Source organism: Lycium ferocissimum, chromosome 4 (assembly GCF_029784015.1).
Source record: "Lycium ferocissimum isolate CSIRO_LF1 chromosome 4, AGI_CSIRO_Lferr_CH_V1, whole genome shotgun sequence".
NCBI lineage: Eukaryota > Viridiplantae > Streptophyta > Magnoliopsida > Solanales > Solanaceae > Lycium > Lycium ferocissimum.
Window position 1 is genome coordinate 49,450,914 of NC_081345.1, and position 24,861 is coordinate 49,475,774.

A 24,861-nucleotide genomic window follows, 5' to 3' on the forward strand; every position below is an offset into this window, starting at 1 on the left:
CTATTCAATCCATTGTACTCCACATTTAAGTTATCTTAAGATGATTGATAGTCGTCTATATAAGGTAATAATAGTTCTACTAAAAAGGTTTATAATGTCGTTTCCAAATTGGTTAGCCTTTGAAGATAGCATTACTGGTGGACACATTAGCAAAGACCACTAAGCCTTGAAATAATGTTTGATAATGAAACTTTTTGTTTATTAACGAGAAAGTGGAGTTCATCAGATATTTAGATTTTTTGTCAAGACTTACAAGTTACAAGGATTAAAAGGGAAAAGAATGGGTTAAGTGCACAATAGTCGCTTATTTAAGACGTAATCGAAAATGACAAAATATTTAAAATTTAATTGCTTCAGAATCAAGAGATTGAAGTTGAAAATTCAAGTTTGAAGTTTTAACTTTCAAACACACCAAAACCTAATAGACACGGAAACACCTTCAGTTTGAATGAAGTCCAACTTCAGACATTTGGGTCTGCAACGCTAGCTCTAAAGCAAATATTTTGGAAAAATTGAATATATCTTAAATAGATGCACATTTGCACATGTAAACTCTAGAAAGGTTGGGTGTGTTAAGAATTGCCCGTGCTGAAGAGATGTCACATGAATTTGACCTCAAGATCATGGGGTAAACTACTAAGCCTTAAAGTAACAATAACCACCCAAACAAGTTGTAAGTGGTTGGTAATAGTGACCTGAAATTTCTTATTCCATTTTTAGCCAAATTCTAGAGGAGAATGAAATCAACACGAAAATAGCATAAAATATAAATTTCACAAAGGGGATAGAGCTCAGATTACACAAATCATAGAGCAGGAAGCAAATCTGGGTAAACACTGCATTAATCTTTTGGTTGCCTTGACAACTAGTAAATACTCACATACAACTTTCCAGAAAAAAGTAATTGTAGAGTTTTGCTATTTCACCTCTATATAAAGCTTAGAACCATTTGTCAGAGAGAAGCCTGAAGTTTCATAAATACGGTCTATAGGCAGTCTATGCTCCCACCTGACAATTATAAAATTGTCCGCCGATGCATACCAAGCTACACAAGTATACAGTGGAAGTTGAAACTTATTCCACTGATTATAAGGAACAAAACTTGTCCTCACGTAAGAATGACAACTCAACTCCCGCGAAAGAACATCCCAAGTGCTTTTCTTGATTTGCATGTGTAGGCTTGTAAAAAGGAGATCCTCATGAGCAAATGAATCGATAAGCTGCAATCAACCGTGTCTTCCCTTTCCCTTTCCATTGCCCCTTCCCTTATCATTTCCCCTTCCCTTCTCATTTCCCTTTCCCTTTTTGCCACCTTTGTAAGTCTTTTTCCCCTTCTTAGTCTTCAAATAAGATGCTCTCTGGGCTTTCTTCTCTCTTTCCTTCCGAACTTGATCAACATCTTTAATTTCTGATCGCAAATGAGCGTTAGGTACTGATTTGTTGTTTCTCCCACCTCCGAAATTTCTGTGACCACCTTGACCTCTAGGACCACCTATACAAACAGCACAGGTCACAACCATCAACCATGATTTTATTCATTGAACGTAAGCAGATACTATGTCAAAACACAGGCCTTCATTAGATTGAAACCACATAAGCTCACAGGATATATGAAACAAAATGAATTTGCACTTTCATCACCAAGGAAACAACATGCAGAAGCATACTAGCACATGTTTCCTAGAAGGAAATGTAACCGTAATATAAAAAAAAATCAAAACCACAAATCCAATCAAGGTTAAGATGCATTGATAAGCAGCAGAATATGAAGAAATACACTCTGATTGCAGTGAGAGGGCCATCAAATGTACCAAGAAATAAGTAGAATTCACCACTAAACATTACTAATGTCAAAATTCTCTTAGGAGAGGGTTTCCAATCATTACCAGCTAAACTAGTTGATGCTGCAGCAGAGTTGCCATCATTAGTTCCATTAAGAGATACTCTCTTGTGTGACTGGTCTTTCCACTTCTTGTATATCCCAATTTTGTTGGATTTCGTCTTAGAACCGCCCTCTGTCTTTATCTGCACACCATTAACAAAAAGATGTAAAAAGCATTGGAAAGCCTGGAGACCTGAAAAGTTGCAAGCTTTGCCCAGTATACATCAAGAAAAACTCAATGTTATAAGGCAACAAGAAGGTCAAGTCAAATAGGAGCACATCTATAGGAACATATAATAGCGGCCAAATACTGCCTATATGTTGCTTTTATAAAATCACTAGGCTTACATCCTTATCATAGTAAGCAGAATTGTCTGCTGCCCTTAGTGTTTGGATTTAAGCCCTTTCCTTTTCATTGTTTAGTCCACATAGCAGATAAACTTCAGAAAAGGATTAAGGTATATAGCGGAATGAATGTATTCTATGTTTTAATAGACAAAATCAAAGGACACACAGTCCAGCTTACATGAAGTATCTCAAAGAATTTCTGAAAAGTGGCAAAAGAAATTTGACATCCTTCCTATGTTGGGCAAGCATGATTTAAAATCACTTCCCCACCTTATACAGAAATCATGATGCATCAAATATCATACACAGTTCAAAGATGAACCTGACAGGAAATAATCAAAACAGACTCAATCTTTCAAGTTATTCTATTAGTTATGCTCTCTAGAGGCTACATAAGAAGATTTAGCTTTAGAAAAAATACAATCTGAATCTCCAACATGTCCAAGAGAAAGGAAATGCCAAAGAGAGATTCATTACTAGGCAAAGACCGCTCTTACTCCACACTCCGCATTCCTTTGAGCAACTTAGATTATGATGAAAATTTAATGCAGTCATTATATTTCAGTTAGATAAAGTGTTCAACATAATATTAGGAGTAAAGGAGGGAAAAGATCAAAACAACATGTTGCATTGTTTTTTTTAAAAAAAAAAAAAAAATGGAAATGACAAGTTATATTGTTTTCTTTCCATTTCCTTGGCAATAGCAGATATTTCCATTATGAGGAGAATATTTTTTAACCTATCAAATACACAGTTATTATGGGAAGGGAGCACATCATTTCAGTGCTCACAACAAGAAAAGAAGTAGGCTTCTTTCAACTCTCCCGCCAAACTTCAACGTAAATAAGATACTCTATTCAGCAAGTTGCTGGTTCACACAAAAAAGGGCATGCAAGGGCTAAAAAAAAAAGTACCTTCCCACTAGCTGTAACACGATCTCCATTGTTAAGCTTGATGTATTTCTTACTCCTCTGTGTTCAGAACATGCAATTAGCTTTCCAGAGAAAAACTACATGAAAAAGGCAGCTTTCTTCATTAACCATAGGTACCTTATCCCAATGATATGAAACCTTTTGTTTCTGCAACCCATTCTTGTCATCAGCTACCAAATCTAGAACAGCAGCATCCAACCTAATTTATGCAAAATGTCAAGAAGAAATAATGTCAATAAATGTTAGTACTGTGGTTCTCAAGTGCGGATAAAGGAGAAGTGCTGCATTAGGTTGACCACCAGCGTAAAACTAGTCAGTTTAGGATGAATCTTCAATTCTCCGCAATACTGAATATGCATGTTGGCAGTTCGAAGAAAACAAACTGCTGTATAAAGAATGTCTCCCAATTCATTCATAGTCACATACAGAAGAAACTATATCAAGATGTGTAACATGAAATGCGAAAAAAAATTAACGTCTTATACTGTATTAGCATACTTATGATCGTCATCCATACACACATGAGAAATCAGAGGAAACTACTTCAAGATGCGTAACATTAAACCTCCATCTTCCATGCTAATATGTGAAACGATAGTGAAGCTTTACCTATTTGATTGAAAACCATGGTTTCCCCTTACAGAAAGTCCAGCCTCAAAATGCTGCCAGCAGTGGAATACAAATTAGATTAGTCACAAGATGCCGATAAAAGAACAAACATGAAAAGTGTACGACTCCCAAGCAGGAAGATAAAAATCCGCAGAACAATAAGGGTCACATGATTACTGACAATGTCCTAGCTCAGGGCTAATTATTTACCTGATTTGTTGGTACCGAACTTATGAAGTACTCCTCATCTTTAAAAATCTTTGCTTTCCTTTTAGAACCAGAAACTGTCCAAGTCCAAAAGAACAAATCAACAGAAGATCAAAATTAAAATGAATATTATATCTGCAAAAGAAACAAATAAGCACCAATACTGTTTTTCCTCATCTAGACCTAACAGTCTTTTTTTGTCCTCCTTCATTCTGATACGGTAAGCAAGTCCTATCTACAGATTCGAGAGTCTCAAGATAACTGAGAACAGACTTTCAAGTAAACCCTTCAGAATAACAAGTGTTTGCTAATGAAATGGTTATGGAAGTATGCTACTACTGACTCAAGCCTTTGGAAAGAGGTCACCAAGGCCAAACATGGGGTGTTCGATAACTAGAGCTCCAAAATTGCTAATGCACCCTATGGGGTAGGACCATGGAAATTCATCAGCAAGCTGGGGCAGGAATTCTCTCAAAATGTTCACTTTAAAGCTGGTAATGGTGCACATAGTAGATTTTGGAAAGACAAATGGTTGAACAACTCACCACTCATGGTGGAGTTCCCCAGAATTTTCCAGATTGCTCATGCCAACGACTCCTCCATTGCTGACAACAGAATAGGCAACAGTTGGGACATCTACCTCCGAAGAGCTGTACAAGATTGGGAATTGGGAAGTCTACTGAACCTACTAGCTAGGATTGAGGAATATACCATTGTGGGGAATCTTCTTGACACTCTGACTCTGAGATGGGGGAACCAAAATATCTTCACAGTTAAAGAGTGCTACAAGCAGCTTAGCATGCAGAATAATGATTCTGATATCTGGTCATGAAGGTTGATTTGGAAGACTAAGCTCCCAACGAAGGTTATGTGCTTCAACTGGACTGTTTTGAAGGGAGCTTGCCTAACAGTATATAATCTTAATAGAAGAAGACTTCAATTGGTAAACAGATGCTACATGTGCAAAGAAACCTTAGAAAATATAACCATCTGTTTCTGCACTGCCCAGTAGCTACTGATCTTTGGAACATGTTTTTTAACTCCTCGGGCTGAATTGGGTAATGCCTATGCATGTGAGGGAAGCTTACACAAGCTGGTGCCACTGGAGAGTTGACAAGGCCATCAAGAAGATCTGGGTAATGATTCCTGGAGCAATTTTTTGGTGTTTATGGAATGAAAGGAACAGTAGATGTTTTGATTGTATTTCAACTCCAAACTCTTCCCTCAGAGCAAAGTGTTTGCTTAGTTTCTTTAGCTGGACTGAATTGACACCTGTAATTAGCACTGACCATTTTTTGCAGTTTGTAAGCTCCCTAGACTTAGCCTAGCACTTTGTATAGGGTCTTGCAACTTTACTTTACTTGTAACTCTTCTGTAAGTCGCATCTACTTGATGCTTTTTGGTTAATGAAACACATTATGTCATCAAAAAAAGATGGTCACAAAGTCATTCAGTGGAACAGTAAAGTAGCTCGACCGAAAAGTCTTGTCTATCATAATAATAACACGCATAACGCACAAAAGAAATAATTATTATTATTGACACTACCCAACTGGTGGGACTATACTGGGTATGTAGTTGTTGTTATTGTACACTACCCAACTGTGAGGAGGCAGCTACACGTTTGTAAGATGTCTCAAGTACTTGCAAAGGACCTTCTTGACATACGACTTTTTTCTTTTGAATCTCAACTCTAAAAAGAAGTTGAAAACCAAAACTTGTACTTTGGGTAACACTCGAGATTTACACTCAGAATCCAGAATATGAGAATATCAATAAGGTCATGTATTGAGAATATAAACCGTTTTATCTTTCTTCATCTAAATGGTGCTATGTCCTTTCCATTTGATGAATGGGGCGCAATATGTTCAAAATCAAATTACAACAGGGCTCATAGCTACACATCTTCCTATTCAAAGATGATAGGACATCTTGTGTCAGTATGTCTGAACAGATGATTTATCGAGTAGTACATATTCCTGAAAGAGGTAAAGCGGGACAGATCCACAAAAAGGAAGAGTGAACAAGGACAAACCTTGTTTCTCCTTCCTTTTTAGGTGAGATCAATATCATCTTCCTGCAATAGGATAGAAACAAAATTCAAATGAACACATTTAATCACCATGCAAATTATAAAACAAAATCATATTCTGAGAAGGGTTCTTATAACATCATATCAAGTAGCTAGAAGGTGACCTCTCCAGACCAAATAGCTGAAGGCAGAACTTCGAACAGCTAAATAGTGGGAGCTGCACAATGCGCCATGTCACTTTCCCAAAATATAAACATGCTTGTTCAGGTCAAACAAAAAATACTGTCTTACGGAACTAATCTTGTACTCAGGATACTTCTCAACGGATCATCAATTTTATAGTCTAAACATCAGTATTTACAACTCACTCATAGTGACTTTCAGTCAGCATCAGATTTTCCCTGTCCTTTGGTTTCTGTGTTGGACCATTTGCAAATCCATGTCTACCACATCCGTATATTCAGTTCTTACCAAAGATTCTTATTTGAAAACCAAAAAGAATTGCAACAACAACCAAAAAAAAAAAAAAACTATAGTGCCCTCCAGGATGGTTTTACTCACCTGAAGGGTATCTTTCCGAAGTTAATAGACAGAGACCACACAAGGACTCCGACACACTCCAGCTCATTTTGGAAATTTATACCAAAGAAAAACAGCATAAAATGAAGCCACACCCATGAGGTAAAGAATAAGAGACTACAGATATTAAACCACTTTTACACTAAATATGTGACAAGTAACACCCAAGTGTTCTTCACCGGGTTGAGGTTTGAGGTTTAACTGGAAATGAAACAGCGTCGATTGCATATGTCTATGTTCCAGCATTTTGAAAGTTGTACTGCACCTAAAATTGGTAAACAAAGGGCACCTCACTCTGTAACGCAGGAATCAAGGGAGTATCTAGGCATTAAAGTCAATAATTTCAAAATTACCAGCATCTGAACATATCGTATTACAGATCCATATAATACCCTAGCACTTGGTTCCTGTTTGCCTATGAAAGCAGCTTCAAGAGAGCCCACTCCAGAACATCTGAACAAAAGATCATACATGAAAAGAGCTTCACCTTTGGTGCAGCAACACTGAGCGCTGGTGGATGACGAACTTTATTGATGACCTCCTCATGAATAGCTCTTTTCATCTTCATCACATCGACCCACTGATTCAGCATGGATTATTCAAAATATTTATTAAGAATCACCTCTGAAACATACTTGGGAATGGGGAGAGCAATGTGCAAGTTGACTCAGAATTCCAGCACACTTAAGTTCCGAAGACATGATGGTAAATATAAACCTAAACGGAACACATTACTTTTGGGACTAAATATACTCCAAATTAAGCTTTAAAATCTTTTCGACATAATGCACCGCCAAGTAAGAAGAGCACACAATCTTTAGTAGCTCAACAGTTAAGAAGTTCAGCTGTATGGATAAAAAAGATGAAAGGGAAAATCATTGATTAGAGGGGGCTGCTGAAATATTCAAATGTGAATTATCCCCAACAGAATTCTTCTTTTGATCAACAGTAGATGACTCATTAATACCCAGCTAATTCAAAAGAGACAATATATAATATATTATACCAGGAATTTGAAGTTCTCTGTTTTCTAGTGGAAGAAATAGCAGCTAACATAAAAGATAAAAAGATTACTTGTTTTTTTGACTTGGCAGCTTCACCTTCAGCTTCCAGGATTGTCTGCTTAGGTCTTAAGACAAAATATAATGTTAACGAACAGAATAATATCCTTCCACCATGACAATAGAAAAAGCAAAAATATGAAAGGACTCGTGGAGTAACCTGAAGGCCTTCAAGCGTTCAGAAAAGGCCATAGCTGATAATTCATTACCACGGAGGATATTTTTGAACATCGGATGCAACCCTTCGCGGGGTAGGTCTTTTACTCTTCTAATGGACTCTTTAGAAGGCTTTGCTTTTGTCTTTGAGTACAAACCAAATGCTTTAACACATGGCCTATGCAGAGTTTCTAGTTCAGTTGATGTATCAATGATTTCCCGAACTCTATCAGAGAGGAGATCTAGAACAGTTTGAGGAAAACGTCCATAGACAGTTTCTCCATTGGCAACTGCTTGATCTATTTTGGATAGGACTCCATCCATATCTTGTAAAACCTCTTCCTCAGTTGGCGCAGCCCTGAGTGGTTTAGATAGAAAGAGATGAAGATCTAACAAATAAGCCATGTCTTCGGATGTGACAAAAGAATATGCAGTGCCAATACGACCAGCCCTTGCAGCTCGCCCAACTCGATGAACAAAAAGTTTAGGTTTGGTAGGAAAATCAAAGTTGATAACATTATCAAGCAGTGGAATATCAATTCCTCTAGCAGCCACATCGGTCACAATTAGCACCATTGTCTTTCTTGCTCTAAATCTAGAAATATGCATTTTGCGAGCATCGTGATCCATATCACCATAACAAACCGAAGGTTCAATACCCTCTTCTCTTAAAAGAATGTTGAGGAACTCAACATGATACTTGGTGGAAACAAAAATTATAGTCTGCTGATCAGAAGTTATTTGTTCACGAATCAGATACAGAAGTGCAGCATGCTTCTCCTCCTGTCTTACAGTGAAAAACGCAACCTTCAAGTCTGGACTTATCTTTGTATCCAAATCAAGCCGCACAAGCTGAGGGTCTCGAAGCCCAGCCTTAGCAAATTCAGCAAGGGCACTGGGTAAAGTTGCACTGAAAAGCAGAGTCTGGCGATTCTCAGCTAGATGGGTGAGAATTCTATGCAATTGCTCAGCAAAACCCATGCTAAATAAACAATCAGCCTCGTCAAAAACCACATACTCCACAGTGCGCAGCGACATATCATCAACCTCAGATAAATGGTGCATGAGCCGACCAGGAGTTGCAATTATAATATCAGGACTTTGTGCCAATTCTTCAAATTGGCTTTCCATACTATCACCACCAACCAACAAACTAACACGAATATCTGCATCAAGGAGAAAAGTTCGGCTTTTAACCATCTGAGGCTACTGGTAAGCTCTGCCTAAAACTAATAGCACCAACGGGAAAAAAGGCAATTCAAACAATCTCTCCTCCTTTCTTTTGTTACAAAATAAGGAAACAGACGTCAATGAGGAATGCCAGTTTCAAAAAATTAAGGAAACAAAGCTACACGAGTTCGATATTTTACTAGACTCTAAATAGCTTTTCCCGGGGCATTACAAGGTTAGAATGTATTTTTAGAGATGTAAATATGTTTTTTTTTCCCTTATATTCAGCAATGATAACATATGTATTAATCAATAGAAACAGTCACAAGGTCTTGTAAAGTAGCCTTGCTTGAATCAATATGATCCAAAATGCTTGGCCATAATATGGTAAGTGAGAAAAGGCCATAATTTAGCGATAGAAAGACCACCACCCCATTTGAACCAAAAATTAAAGACCACCCCATTTGAACCAAAATTTCACAAATTAAGAACCCATCTAGTGGAACCTGAAAATGATTCTGATTACTTAAATAAGTAATTAAGTAATAAGTTAAACGAATGAAGTTTTACACAGGATAACGAAACAGTAGATAAAACAGTAATAAAAATATGTTCGAGAAAACAAACCAAATACGATAGAGAAAGGGTCAAATATACCCTTGTACTATCAGAAATAGTTTAAACATACCCCTTATTATACTTTCAGTCTAAATGAACTCATATGTTATACTTTTGGTCTAAATATACCCCCCGTTATACTTTCGGTCCAAATATACCTTACCATTATACTTTCGGTCCAAACTATTCCCCTTCCATTATACTTTCGGTCCAAATATATCCCAAACATCATACATTGGTACAAATTTACCCTTGATGGAAGGACACGTGTCAAGCTCAGAATCAAATAACCCACCCCCAATTTTACATACTCGGTTTCTTTAGAAACCCATCACTTTAACCCGACCCACTTTATATAAGTTCGTTATTACCAAACAGGAATTAACATGACTGAAGTTTAGTAAATAAAACAGTACGTAATAAAATCATGTCAAACAAACCAAATACCATAGAAAAAAACAAAATACTTGTGAATCGACCAAATTCTTTAGTAACCAAATTGTTTCTGCTTATCAACCTAATAATTGATGTCGAATTAAGCTACAAATTAGATAACCTACGGAATTAATCATTATTGCATTTGCTTTGTTCTCTTCTTTTGGAATTAACTTCGGTCCAAAGATACCCCTTCCGTTATACTTTCTGTCCAAATATACCCTTTCCGTTATACTATCGGTCCAAATATACCCCTTCCATCATATTTTGGCGCAAATTTACCCTTAATTTTGATGGAAGGACACGTGTCAAGCTCAGAACCAAATAACCCACTCCCAATTTTAAATACCCGGTTTCTCAACAGTACCGAATTCAAAAAAAATAAAAAATACACGGTTTCTTTAGAAAGACACCCGTTTAACCCGACCCGACCCATTTTATATAAGCTCACATGATAACCGAACTGGAATTACCATGACTGAAGTTTACAAAATAGCACAGTAATAAAACTAGAGAAAACAAGACAAATACCTGTAAATCTCCCAAGTTCTTTAGTAAATTTTAGTGTTTGAAGAGCCAATAGGGATGGCAAATGGGGCGGGGTAGGGCAGGGCAGGGCAGGTCAATGGTTAAACGGGGCAGGGCAGGGCAATGCTTAAACAGGGCAGGGCAGGGCAGGGCGGGGCAGGTCAAAACTTATTTTTTCAAAATATTAAATGGGGCAGGGCAGGTAGTAGGGCGGGTCTAAGCTTTGGTTTATTTAACTGTTTTATTACGTTTTCTTGCAACTCCAGCTGCAAACTTAGCTAGGAAATTGGGAACTTGGCGGGGAAAAATTGTTACCCAATTTTGTTACACTTTTATGCTTTATTTCTTTAACCTTGGTAGAGTATTATTTGATTAAACCAAAAAAATGTTTCAGTTAAATCATGAGAATCTACCCATATTAGAATTAAAACATTACTCTGACTTTAGTCTCAATGGAGAAAAACTGTTAGCTTACATATTCTAAGGTATAAGTTTGAAACTTATTTAACAAAAATTAAAGGTAAATGCATTGGAAGTAGGAAGAGCAGTAGCCTTTATTAAAGTAAATAACATTTAATATGAGTTCTCATATTTTTAAAAAAGTTAAGACTTCATTTGGTTCAAAACTGATCTAATTGAATATTTGATAATGAGATTGAGTAATATAATCTTCTATATCACACTTCAGATTATGAGCCAAAAGTTAAATAAAATGGGTTTAGTAATTCATGCGAGAATGGTTACAAAATCAATGTATTAACATTATTAAAGTATCTTTACAAAATAATAAGTAACTAATAAATTAGAAAATTGCAAACAAAACAAAAAAAGAAACTGAAGATGATTTTAAAAGGATTAAATTGATCTTCTTTTTAAATTATGGTAAAAAAATATACAAAGAAAACGTAAATAGGGGCTAAACGGAGCGGGGCTAAACAGGGCTAAATGGGGCAGGGCAGGGCTTAATCTAAATAGGGCAGACAGTTAAACGGGGCAGGGCAGGGCAGGGCAAAACTTTAGTAGGGGAAGACTTAACCCGCCCGCCCTGCCCTACCCCGCCCTATTGCCATCCCTAAGAGCCAAATCTCTAGTTGGAGAAAGTATAAGTGCTCTAACACCAGCTTGAGGCACATGTTGCTTCAATTTCTCAAGCATAGGCACAAGAAACACTGCCGTTTTATCTAAATAAGTAACTAAGAGCCCGTTTGTCCATAGATATTTTTAATTTTATTCCGGAATCATATTTGGACATAGAATTGTTACAATTTTCCGGAATTTGAAAAACTCCAAAAAGTTGTTTTCACAATTTTCGCTCCAAAATAACTCACAAAAATTCAAAAAACAACTCCAATTTGTATTTATGTCCAACCACTACTCCAATATGTATTTATGTCCAAACCCCCACTAAGTAAGTATATAAATTCACTTGATAAGACCAAATTGTACCAACCAGGATTGTGGTGTAGTGGTTGGTACTACTCCATCCTTAACCAAAGAAGTCACCATTGTTAAGGAGTGCTTTGCAGGGGCAGAGCCACATTGGCTCCAGGGGGAACCCTCGGCGAAAAATTACAGTGTATTTTTAAAGTTAAAATTATTTTATTATGTATATATAGTAGATGTTGACCCCCTAACTTCTTCGTGTATTTAACTTTCAGAATTTTTGAACCCCTAGATGAAAATCCTGGCTTCACCACTGGTGCTTTGCCCCCAATGTGGGACTAACCGGCACGAATCCAGATTTAGTCGGGCACCAAAGTGAGTACCGAACACCGGATGGGAAACCAAAAAAAAAAAAAGATAATATCAAACTGTAAATTAATTGAAGTTTACTAAATAAAACCAAATACCTGTAAATCTCCCTAGTTCTTTAGTAAATTTAAGTGTTTGAAGAGCCAAATCTCTAGTTGGAGAAAGAATAAGTGCTCTAACACCAGCTTGAGGAACATGTTGTTTCAATTTCTCAAGCATAGGTACAAGAAACGCTGCCGTTTTACCCGAACCAGTACGAGCCATAGCAACAACATCGAATCCGGATAATATAAGCGGCATAGTTTTACGCTGAATAGGTGTTGGAACTCTGTAACCTTTACGTTTAATTCCTCTGAAAACATTGGGACTTAATCCTAATGATTCAAATCCACCTGATTTTGCTTTCTTCTTTTGTTTTTCTCTGCGTTTTAACTCTGCTTTCGAGCTTACTAATATCCCCATTAGAGAGTGAAAAAGAGAGTTTTTTTGGTGGCTGGAAGAAGAAAGGGTTTAGGGATTTATGATTTTCTCTTTTATATGTTTTCTAGAGAAGGTACAAATTAGTCCCAGTATTTTTGGGCTTTGGCTTAAAATGGTCCTACTTCTTTTACATGAAGCATTAACAGTTCGTATTTATTTTGATAAAAATCGGAAAAGGGCCAAATATACACTTGTAGCTAGGGCTGGGCATAAATACCGAAAACCGAAAAACCGGACCGAACCGAATTAATTCGGTTTTTTGGTGTTCGGTTTTTCGGGTTTTCGGTTCGGGTTCGATTTCAATTTTCAGAAATTTCAGGATTCGGTTCGGTGTTCGGGGTTTGGGGTTCGGTTTTTTGGGTTTTCGGTTTAAACCGAAATTTTATGTCTGACCCAAAAATATTAAATAGTTCAACCCATTGCCCGTTAAATAAATTCGGCCCAAAATAAATAAAACCCGTTAACCCGAGGCCCAAGCCCCTTCAATCTTTATTCTTTCTTTTGTATTTCACAATTCACAAGAAAAGATAAGAAAGCGGAGCAAACAAAACGAGACGACGTCGACGACTTCTCTTTCAAGCAGTAGTAATTTTACTTCTCTCTCTCTACGTCTCTGTCTCTCGGTGGCGGCGGCGTTCTTCCCAGTCTCTCCTTTCTTTCTTTCGAAAAAATTCCAATCTTCGTTTCTTTTAAACCTTCATTCTCGGCAAAACAAGTCAACAAATTACTTAACAATTTAATTACGGATTTCAATATAAACTAAAGATTTAATCTTTAGCTATGGGTAAAATCTTTGGAAAAAGAACAATTCTTGATTTGCACCTTTTCAAAGTTACGTAGATGAAGGATTTTGGCATAAATTATCTTGTTTTAAAACTTAATAAATCGCGCCTTGATGAATCCCCTATTCCAATTCTTGGTATGCTTCTTTTTTTTACTTTTTTGATAATTTTTTACTATGGTTATAATCATTTACTAATTGTAAATTTACATAGCTTTTGTAATTTTTTTGTTGAAGTTCTTTGATTGTTCTTGCTATTTATAGTGTACCTTTTCTTATGATCAATAATTGTTCATGTTTTTTTGTTTCTTGTAATTTTTTTTATGGTTTTGAGCATTCAGATAATTGTTGTTGGACAGGAACTCGAACTATCTGCTCGCTTTCTTCTTCATGAACCGTGTCAGTAAACAGAATTAATTGCCGTGCAGATTCAGTGCCAGCTATCTTTAGCCATTAATCCGAATCTTCTTACTGTCGCTTCCAGTGACTGTACCCGCTGGCGGCTTCTTCCGAACCGTGGTCTTCTTCTTTGAGTAGTCTTTGAAAGCCTAAATTGAAAACAGAATTGAAAACCGAAACCGAACCGAACCAAACTTCAAAAAACCGAAAACCGAAACCGAAAGAACCGAATCAAGTTTGGTTCGGTGTTTGGTGTCCACCTTCAAAAAACCGAACCCGAAATAGCCAAACCGAAGTATGAGAAAACCGAACCGAAGAACCGAACGCCCACCCCTACTTGTAGCAATAAAAATAGTTTAAATATACCCCCTCCTTATACTTTCGTTCCAAATATACCCCTATCGTTATACTTTCGGACCAAATATATACCTTCTCGTTATACTTTCAGTCCAAATATATCTATTTCATCATATTTCCGCTCAAATTTACCCTTAATTTTGATAGCCCCGCTAGACACGAAAACCCGCCCGCCCGAGGGAGCGTAGGAGCCCACCGAGGCGGAGAAGTGCCCCCTGTCCGCCCTCGCAGACGGGACACAGCCCGCGACGGAAGGACGACGCCTGACGGGGGCAGAAATTCTAATTTTGATAGAAAGACACGTGTCAAGCTCAAAATCAAATGACCCACCCCAATTTTAAATATTTGGTTTCCCAATAAATCAATAGAATTTATCTTGTTTTACCTATAGAAAAAACAAAAAATTAAAATCCAATCATTCTTTCATTTGCTTCTACTTAAGCTCATTTTGATATATTTTTATTCATGTCGCAAATAATCGTGATGCCAAGCACTAACCGAAAGTTAAAGCTAGTTAATGATTAACGTTAAGTTGGTGTGAATGAAAATGGAGGGAAAAAGACAATGGAAGGAAAATGAAGTTTAAAGCAAAGTTCCTTTGAAAAGGAGCTTTGTACCACACGGCAGAAAGGGAAAGTTAAGTCTTATATTAGAAAACACTTCTTCTTCTTAAAGGGTTGAGAAGAGGGACTGCGCTCGGCCGGCTCGTCGCTCGGCTCGGATTTGGATTTGGATTTGGTCAAATGATTGATTGATAAATAATCTTTTTGGACCAAATTTATTTAAAATTCTATCTTCATTTTCGGAATTTTTTTTTATTTCCGCGGGAAAATATTAATTAGTTAATTAGTAATTAATTAATTTTAAATCCCAACTTCCCAACGTTCTTATTTTTTTCGGAAAAGGCATGGCCTTTCCGAATGTACCACCAAGCCTATTCTCGAACGTATGTTCGAGGCTCATTGCCTCATTTTTTCGACTACTGAAAATTTTTTCTTGCATTGCGAATTCTTCATTCTTTTTCACTAATAAAAACTATCGAGTCTTAGTGTGTTTCGTTCCCGAATTTGAGTTCATCGAAGTCGTAGGCGTTCGAGGTACCGCCACTCCTACGAAGTATATCCGTTATATCCGGGAGGAAATAATCCATAACCTCGCACAACGGAGGTTAAATTCCTTAAGGACACACAAGGAATTCTCGCGGTCTCGATATTTCTTCATTTCGCAATTTTTTCAACTTTACACGCTTCGTTTTCGTTTTTGTACTTACGGTTTTTTCCGGAGTCGTTTGTGGTTTTCTACAAGCTTCAAACACGGGGAACAACAAGCTTAAGGAATTTAACGTTACTTCTGTGTTCATTTGTTGTTGATTAAAACATTACAGAACGTTACGGGAAAAAAAAAATATAACATAAAACAGTGACTGTCCAGAAAATAAAAGAAACTTGTATCTTGTTTTTTGGTTTGCATGTAACGAACTTGTATGTTGTGTGGAGACTAAAATCTTCGGATTTTCTACTCCGCTTGAGATTAAAGTTTTCAGAACTTTCTACTCATTTGGGTACTTGATTTGAAGATATAAAAACTTCATCAAGTATACAACATACGCTTCCTACATTCCGTTTGAAGTTTTTTTTTAATTTTGTGTAAATTTGATTCGGTTTGAAGAAATAAAATCTTTCACCGTTTATTAAAATTTTCTCGTTGTTTCCTACGACGACGAAATGGGAGACCAAACTCCAAATTTGAATGCTATCACATCGTTATCGCCACACCACCCCCGTGGTTGGTTCTACGAGCAACGCCGCGTCCTCCGCCGTACGCACCAAAGACCGCTCCAGAGAAGCCCGAAAAATTCACCAGGATTGATTTCAAACAATGGCAACAAAAGATGTTCTTCTATTTAACTACTTTAAGCTTTTAAAAGTTTATTAAGGAGGACGTTTCGAGTCTGCCGTAATCAATACCTGAGAATGAACGTTTTGTTGTAACTGAGGCTTGGAAGCACTCGTATTTTTTGTCAAGAATTATATTCTTAGAGACCGAGGATGATCTTTACAACGTCTATAGTAATGTGGGAACATCAAAAGAACTATGGGATGCGTTGAAAAGAAATATAAAACAAGATGCTTGGGCTTAAAGAAGTTTATTTATCGCCGCTAAGTTTTTGGACTACAAAATGGTAGATGGCAAGTACGTTGTTACTAAGTTCAAGAGTTGCGAGTTATCATCCATGATCTCCTCGCTGAAGGTATAAATCTAATTAATACCTTTGTCAAAAGTATTCGATCTTGCGCCGTTACTTACATGTTGTTTGTTGTAGGTTTGGTGATTAGTGGGGCGTTTCGATTCGCACAGTGATAAGTTGCCTCCGTATGGAAGGACTTCAAAAATTACTTGAAACACAAGCAAAGAAGATGACACCGAAGATCTCATCGTCGGCTGAGAATCGAGGAAGATAACAAGGCGAAGAACAAGGCAAATGGAGATCAACCATAGGAGCACATATCATTAAACTGCCCAACTAATACGAAAAAGAGAAAAAAAGGCATCGGGACCAAGGAACTATCCCAACAAGAAGAAATTCAAGGAAAGCCGCTTTAAATGGGAAAAAGCGACACAAAGTCGTTAGACCGTCACTCAGAAAAAAGGAAAAGAAGATGGTCGTTAATATGGTTGAAACAACTAGGAGGTTGATGACTCATAAGCTATGTTGTCCGAGTGCAACTAGTGGGAAATCCGAAAGAGTGGTGATTGACTCGGCGCCACTCGCCACATTTGTCTTTGTTAGAAAGCCTTTGCTTCATATCTCCCGCCGGCCCGACGAGACCATAAATATGGGAAATTCCCGCAACCCGCCAAGATTGAAGGTTATGGAAAGATATCTGCCGAAATGACCTGCTTCCGGTGCGTGACTCTCAACAACGTCCGTCATGTTCCCGAAATTAGGAAAAATCTAGTATCTCTACCCACTTCTAAGTGAAGAACGGTTTTAAATGTGTTTATGTTTCTGACAAGGTTGTAATAAGTAAGAACGAAATGTACATAGGAAAGGCTACCTCGCAGGCCTTTTCAAATGTAATGGTTGTTGCTAATAATAATAAAGTTTACGCTTCGTCTTACTTGCTTGAGTCAAATGATTTATGGCATTCACGTTTAGGACATGTCAATTATAGTAACCTTGCGAAAAATGATTAGTTTGGAAGTATTGCCTAAGTTTGAACGCAATCAATCAAAATGTCAAATCATGGTCAAATCTAAGTACGTTAAACATCCTTATAAGTCGGTGAATTCAAGTCCTTTAGACTTAATCCATATGTATATTTGTGACATGAAGTCAATCCCATCTCGCGGTGAAAGAAGTACTTCATAACTTTTATCGACGATAGTACGCGTATTGCTACGTTTATTTACTTAATAGTAAAGATGAAGCAATTGAAGCATTCAAAGTAAGATAAAACTAAAGCTGAGACTCAACTTAACAAAAAGATTAAAAATGATAAGGAGTGATAGGGGCGGTGAATATGAATCTCCTTTTGAACAAATATGTTTGGAATATGGCATTATTCATCAAACAATCGCCTTACTCGCCACAATCAAACTAATCATGGAAAATGAAAAAATAGAACACCGAAAGAAATGATTTAATGCCTCGTTAATAAGTTCGGTTTACCCGTAACTTGTGGGGAAGCTATTCTAACAAATTTAGCCGAATACTCAATCGAGTGCCCCATAGCAAAACAAAATCTATTCCATACGAAAAGTGGAAAGGAAGGAAGCTCAATTTGGAATACTTCAAAGTGTGGGGGTGTTTGGCCAAGGTACAAGTTCCTAAACCCAAAAGGGTAAAAATAGGACCTAAAACCGTTGATTGTGTTTTCATAGGATATGCCACAAATAGTAAGGCATATCGATTTATCGGTTCACAAATCGAAAATCCCGACATTCAGTGAATACTAATTAATCGGATAATGCTGACTTCTTTGAAAACCATATATCCGTATAAAAAGGAATGTGAGTCGTCTAGCAAATAATCTAAACGACCCGGAAGAAACAAAGGAAAATATTCCCGATGAGGAAAATCCAAGACGTAGCAAACGTCAAAGGACGACTACTTCTTCGACCAGAATTTCTAACATTTTTGTTGAAAACGAGCCTCGAACTTTCAACGAAGCTATGTCTTCATCGGAAGCTCAATTTTGGAAAGAGGCAATCAATAGTGAGATAGAATACATATCAACAACCATACTTGGGAATTGGTTGATCTTGCCTCAGGAATAAACCTTTCGGTTCCAAATGGATTTTCGGTTTAAAATGAAAGTTCGATGGTACTATTGATAAATATAAGGCAAGACTAGTTGTTAAAGGGTTTAGACAACGAGAAGGTCTTGATTACTTTGATACATACTCGCCGTAACAAGGATTACATCTATTCGGGTGTTAGTAGCGTTAGCCGCCATGTACGTCTTGAAATCCATCAAATGGATGTGAAAACAGCCTTTCTTAAATGGAGAGTTGAGGAAGAAATTTACATGGAATAACCCGAAGGGTTTGTAGTTCCAGGAAAGAGAAGAAGGTGTGTCGACTTGTTAAGTCTCTTATGGACTAAAACAAGCACCCAAACGCAAAATTTGACCACACGATACCGTCAAAACGGATTCAAGATAAATGAGTGTGATAAATGTGTCTACATTAAGAACACTCCACGAACCATTGTTTGTTTATACGTGATGATATGTTAATAATGAGTAACTACATTGCTAACATAAATGCTACTAAGCATCTTTGCTAGTAAGTTTGATATGAAAGACTTAGGAGTCGCCGATTTAATTGGGAATTAAAATCCATAAGACGCTGGGTGGTCTAGCATTGTCTCAAACTCATTATATTGAAAAAGTACTTGAAAAGTTCAAGTATCCGGACTTTAAAGTCACAAGACGCCAATTGATATGAACCTTGCTCTTGCAAAGAATAAAGGTGAAAAGTCATTCTCAATTGGATTATGCCGAGTGTCAAGTTTGATGTATATCATGAACCGTACGCGACCGATATTGCGTGTGCTATAAGTAAACTAAGTCGCTACACTAGTAATCCCGACCAAAATCATTTGCCGGCAATGAAACGAGTTTTGGGTATTTGAAACATACTCAAAACTTTGCTTTGCATTATAACAGTATCCGCGGCTTACAAGGATACATTGATGCAAATTGGATCACCGGTTCAACTGAAACTAAATCCACAAGGGATACATTTTTACTCATAGGTGGAGGAGCAAGTTCGAAGTCATCCAAATGGACATGTATCGCCCGCTCTACAATGGAATCCTCGAGTTCATAGCTCCAGACAAAGCCGGAAGTTGCCGAATGGCTCCGGAATTTCTTAGAAGATATTCCATTTTGGTTCAAACCGTTGGCTCCTATATGCATACATTACGATAGCCAAGCGGCAATAGAAGAGTCGGGAGCGTTATGTACAACGGAAAGTCTCGTCACATACGACGAAGACATATACCGTTAGACAACTACTCTCTAGTGGTATTATCACAATCGACTATGTTAAGTCAAGAGATAATGTGTCGGATCCACTAACTAAAGGCCTAACTAGAGAATTGGTTTGAAAGATCATCGAGGAACGGGACTATGGCCGAGACAAGTCATCTTGGCGGTAACTCTACCTAAGACCTGAGATCCCAAGATCTAGGTTCAAAGAGATCAAACAAAGTCATTGATGACGGTTCAACATTGTCACAATAACTTTTTGGTCCATTCTCGTGATGAGACAATGTTGATACAGCATCGAGATAAAGCATTAAGGCTTTTTAATGGTTTCTAAGTTTGATACGGGGGTATATCAAATAGTGTATCTATAGATGACACCTTTAGGAATCACCTATGTAAGTGAAGTGTAAGCCGCTTCAAGGAGAACTCCGAAGGCCGCTTCTACGCACTTATGAACCAGACGTGTTCATGGTCAAACGAACGAAACAACGAGAACCAAAGACGTTAAAGTGGTTAATTGTGTGACATGTGGTTGTCTAGGTATACACCAAAGCTCGACGGTTCACAGATATCAAATCTACCGATTGACCGAGTATATCCGACATATGCTCACTACGGAAAGTTCAAAGAGAAATCTACTTATCCAGATGCGATTAATCCTTGCTTACGAATCACACAGTTTTTGTCATGCATGTTTTTTTCATCATATAGCCATTCCCCATTCATGTGGGGGATTGTTAAAAAGTAGTTAATGATTGAAGCCAGCTAAGTTGGTGAATGAGAAACGGAGGGAAAAGACAATGAAGGAAAATGAAGTTTAAAGCAAAGTTCCTTTGAAAAGGAGCTTTGTACCACATCATCGGTGTAGAAAGGGAAAGTTATGCTTTATATTAGAAAGACTTCTTCTTAGCTCTTAAAGGGTTGAGAAGAGGACTCCCCTCGCGTCGTCGTCGTCGCTCTATTGATTTGGATTTGGTCAAATGATTGATTGATAAATAATCTTTTTGGACCAAATTTATTTAAAATTCTATCTTCATTTTCTGAATTTTTTTTTATTTCCGCTGGAAAATATTAATTAGTTAATTAGTAATTAATTAATTTTAAATCCCAACTTCCCAACGTTCTTATTTTTTTCGGAAAAGGCATGGCCTTTCCGAATGTACCAGCCTATTCCGAGGCATGTTCGAGGCTCATTGCCTCATTTTTTCGACTACCGAAAATTTTTTTCGTATCGCGAATTCTTCATTCTTTTTCACTAATAAAAACTATCGAGTCTTAGTGTGTTTCGTTCCCGAATTTGAGTTCATCGGCCGAGGCGTTCGAGGTACCGCCACTCCTACGACGTATATCCGTTATATCCGGGAGGAAATAATCCATAACCTCGGGATAGCGAGGGGGTTAAATTCAAGGACACAAAGGAATTCGTGGTCTCGGGATATTTCTTCATTTCGCAATTTTTTCAACTTTACACGCTTCTATTTTCGTTTTTGTACTTACTGGTTTTTCCAGTTTCTGGTTGTGGTTTTCTACAGTTCTGAACACGGGGGACAACACCAACTAAAAGGGCTAATTATGAGCCTGTTTGGATGGGCTTAAAATAAGCAGCTTATAAGCTGAAAACAGCTTATAAACCAAAAATAAAAAAGTTGGGATAGGCTAACTTATTTTTTTGGCTTATAAGTTGTTTTCAGCTTATAAATTGCTTTAGATAAACTAAGTCAAACAGGTCAAATTATTTTTTTGGACTTATTTTATGCACAAAATGGCTTTAAGTTGGCCAGCCAAACACTCAAAAAAACTGAAAACAGCTTATAAGCAACTTATAAACCAATCCAAACGGGCTCAAATTAGTTGCCTTTTTCTAATCCTTGGATATTGCTGTTGTTAGCATATCATGGTAGTTTTAAATAGTATTTCATTTTTCAGTTCTTTCCTATTTCATTTGCTGGGCACAAGAAAAGCCGCCTTTATACCCGAACCAGTAGGAGCCATAGCAACAACATCGAAACCGGAGAGTATAAGCGGCATAGTTTTACGCTGAATAGGTGTTGGAACTCTGTACCCTTTACGTTTAATTCCTCGGAATACATTGGAACTTAATCCTAATGATTCAAATCCACCTGATTTTGCTTTCTTTTTTTGTTTTTCTCTGCGTTTTAGCTCTGCTTTTGAGCTTACTAAAATCGCTACTACAGAGTGAAAAAAGGGAGTTTTTTTTGGTGGCTGAGGGAAAAGAATGAAGAAAACGGTTTTGGAACCTAATTTGCTGGGTTTTGTGAATTTATTGATTTTCCCTTTTTCTTTTTCTATTTTATATTTTCTTTTCTTGATTTTTTTTTAGCTTGAAAAGGTCAAATTTACCCCCGTACTTTCACAAATAACCTGTATTTACCTTTCGTCATACTTTTTCAATAAATTTGTCATTTTTTATCCAACTTTCAAATCATATTTGCCCGTGTACTCCAAAAACAATTAAAGTTAAGCTCTTTTTTATTTTTTAAAGTATTTTGGAAAGCACTTACTTTTAGACTAAAAAAATACAAAAACAAGTTAAAAGTCAAAAGTTGAATACTTACTAACTTATGGCTTTTAGCTTATAAGCTACATGTAAAAGGTCAAACCAAACACCAAACTACTCCGTTAAATTTCCATGTCTCACAATTTACCCCTTAATTTTCTATGTGACGTTGAAGTGACTTTTTTTTTTTTCCAATTAAATCTACTCACCCATTTAAACTATTTTAACCCAGCCGTCTGATCCAACCACTGACCCACTAAAAAATTTAAAACCCAACCCATTTTTCATTTCTCATTTTAGTTGCCTTTTCTAGCCCTTCGCTATTACTGTTGTTGTTGTTGGCATATCATAGTAGTTTTAAATAGTATTTCATTTTTCAGTTCTTTCCTATTTCATTTGCTGGGCACAAGAAACGCTATTATTTTAGCCGAACCAAAGATGTGCCATAGCAACCACATCAAAACCGGAGAGTATAAGCGGCATAGTTTTACGCTAAATAGGTGTTGGAACTATGTAACCTTTACGTTTAATTCCTTTGAAAACGTTGGGACTTAATCCTAATGACTCAAATCCACCTGATTTTGCTTTCTTCTTTTGTTTTTCTCTGCGTTTTAACTCTGCTTTGGAGCTTACTAAAATCGCCATTAGAGAGTGAAAAAGGGAGCAATTTTTTTTTTTTTTTTTGGTTGTGATCACTAGTTACCTATAAAAGTTGAGATTAGGTGATTTAGACCTAAAGATGTAAATATTTCATAATTAGGATGTAAGATTGAAGTGTTTTACAATAATCTTTAATTTCTCAAAATCATTCCGAGGAAATGCGACTTCTGCAATATGTGCAATATTTATTTAATATTTTAATCAATTGATTTCCACCAAAGGAAATCAAAGCACAGGAACGTTTCTCACAAACAATAACATATTTGACTATAGTTATCAAAAATAAATAAACAGCATATTTGGCTATTAGATAATTTTATTCAAATTAAAGGTAATTTTTTCTATTCACATCTAAGAACTTAATATCATTTACTAACAATTACATGTGTAAATATTCTTATAACATATTTGATACCACAAAATTTGAGCTTGTATTATGAAGTCTTCAGCACCTATTACAAATATAAGTATTAGAGTACGGAGAGGAAAGATCAAGGTACTTACCTTTATCTTAATTTCTCTGCTATATGCTCCATGACTCAATGTACATTTTCTTTAATTGTGCATTGATCCCTTTGTATTATTTTTCACGGTGTCATATGATTTTTTTGTTTGGTCAAAATTGATAATACAACAACAACAACATATCCAGTGTAATTCCACAAGTGGGGTTGGGGGGGGGGGGGGGGGGGGAGGGAATTACATATACGTTGCACTTATCTCTATTTTTGGAAGGTAGAGAGGCTTGTTTGAAAGGCACTTACCAAAAAAAAAAACTTGACTAAAAGGGTTAGATAAGAATTGACGACAATAAAGAAGCCATGATCAAAATTGATGTTAGTACTCTTTCATATGTGAGAAGACTACTCTCCATCACAATTGAATAGTAAAATTTTATAATATTACTATAAAGATTGTTACATTTATACACTCGGTAAAAACTTGTCCGCATCGGGTGTTTACACCCAATTTAGTTAAATTAACCATAGTAGGCTAACTAAAATATATTAGGAATTCCACTTTTAATAAATAGAAAATTTAAAAAGAAACTAAAATCATAATACCGTAATGTTAGAAAGCTTAGGGTGACCGTCAACATTGTCTCTCTTTTATTTCTTGCCATTCTTCTTCTTTGGCGTAATTCCGAAATTTTTCGTCATTCTTTCATTTGCCCATTGGATATCAAAATGCATAATTTCAAAATTACCACGTGATTGAGAGTTCTTATTAAGAGCTTATAATACGTGCTTGAAAGAATTATAAAACTAATGAGTATATCTAGTTCATTTTGAATAGAAAATCTTGCATGACAAAAATGTCAAGTACAGTTTTGTGAAGATTTTTTGTATGTGTTAATCTTTTGATGTGTACTGAGGATATATAGACACAAGCGTATTTTTTTGGTTAAGGTTAAAAATGTTTATTTTGCTAATGATAATTACATCAGAAGGAAAAAATTTATACCGCAATGGCCAGTGAAGAGGAAAAAAGAAATGACCAGTGATGGCCTTCGATTCTGCGATGTTGTTAGGGACATAAAAAGGACAAGAAAATACCACTCCGTTACCGTTAAGAGGACAAGTGAGAATAGCAAATGGAGTATTAGGTATTTTTTATATTATTAATTAAGATCATGTGCAAAACACCTGATAGTTAACTATAGTTAAGTATTAATAATTGTAGTTAAAATAAGTGCCAAGTGTCATTTATTTATTGATCGGGTGTAAACACCTAGTGCGGGTAAGTTTTTATCCTTTATTAAAGGTCCAAAGAAGGTATTCTCCATTTGTCTGATTCTGGTTGTAGCCATTTGCATCTTATGAGTCATGTATGTTTATTCACAGATAAATTTAAGTTAT

General features: G+C 36.6%; 1 protein-coding gene across 1 annotated transcript; it reads right to left on the minus strand.

Annotated features, from left to right (window-relative positions):
• Positions 1 to 808: 808 nt before the first annotated feature.
• On the minus strand, positions 809 to 12,793 carry LOC132053440 (putative DEAD-box ATP-dependent RNA helicase 29). The gene is given in 11 exon segments (XM_059445475.1): positions 809 to 1,492; positions 1,887 to 2,025; positions 3,145 to 3,201; positions 3,280 to 3,361; positions 3,772 to 3,824; positions 3,982 to 4,055; positions 6,010 to 6,055; positions 7,077 to 7,169; positions 7,664 to 7,718; positions 7,811 to 8,972; positions 12,408 to 12,793. Coding segments are annotated over 11 exon segments (2,391 nt in total). The 5' UTR covers positions 12,772 to 12,793; the 3' UTR covers positions 809 to 1,226.
• Between the last annotated feature and the right edge of the window lie 12,068 nt (positions 12,794 to 24,861).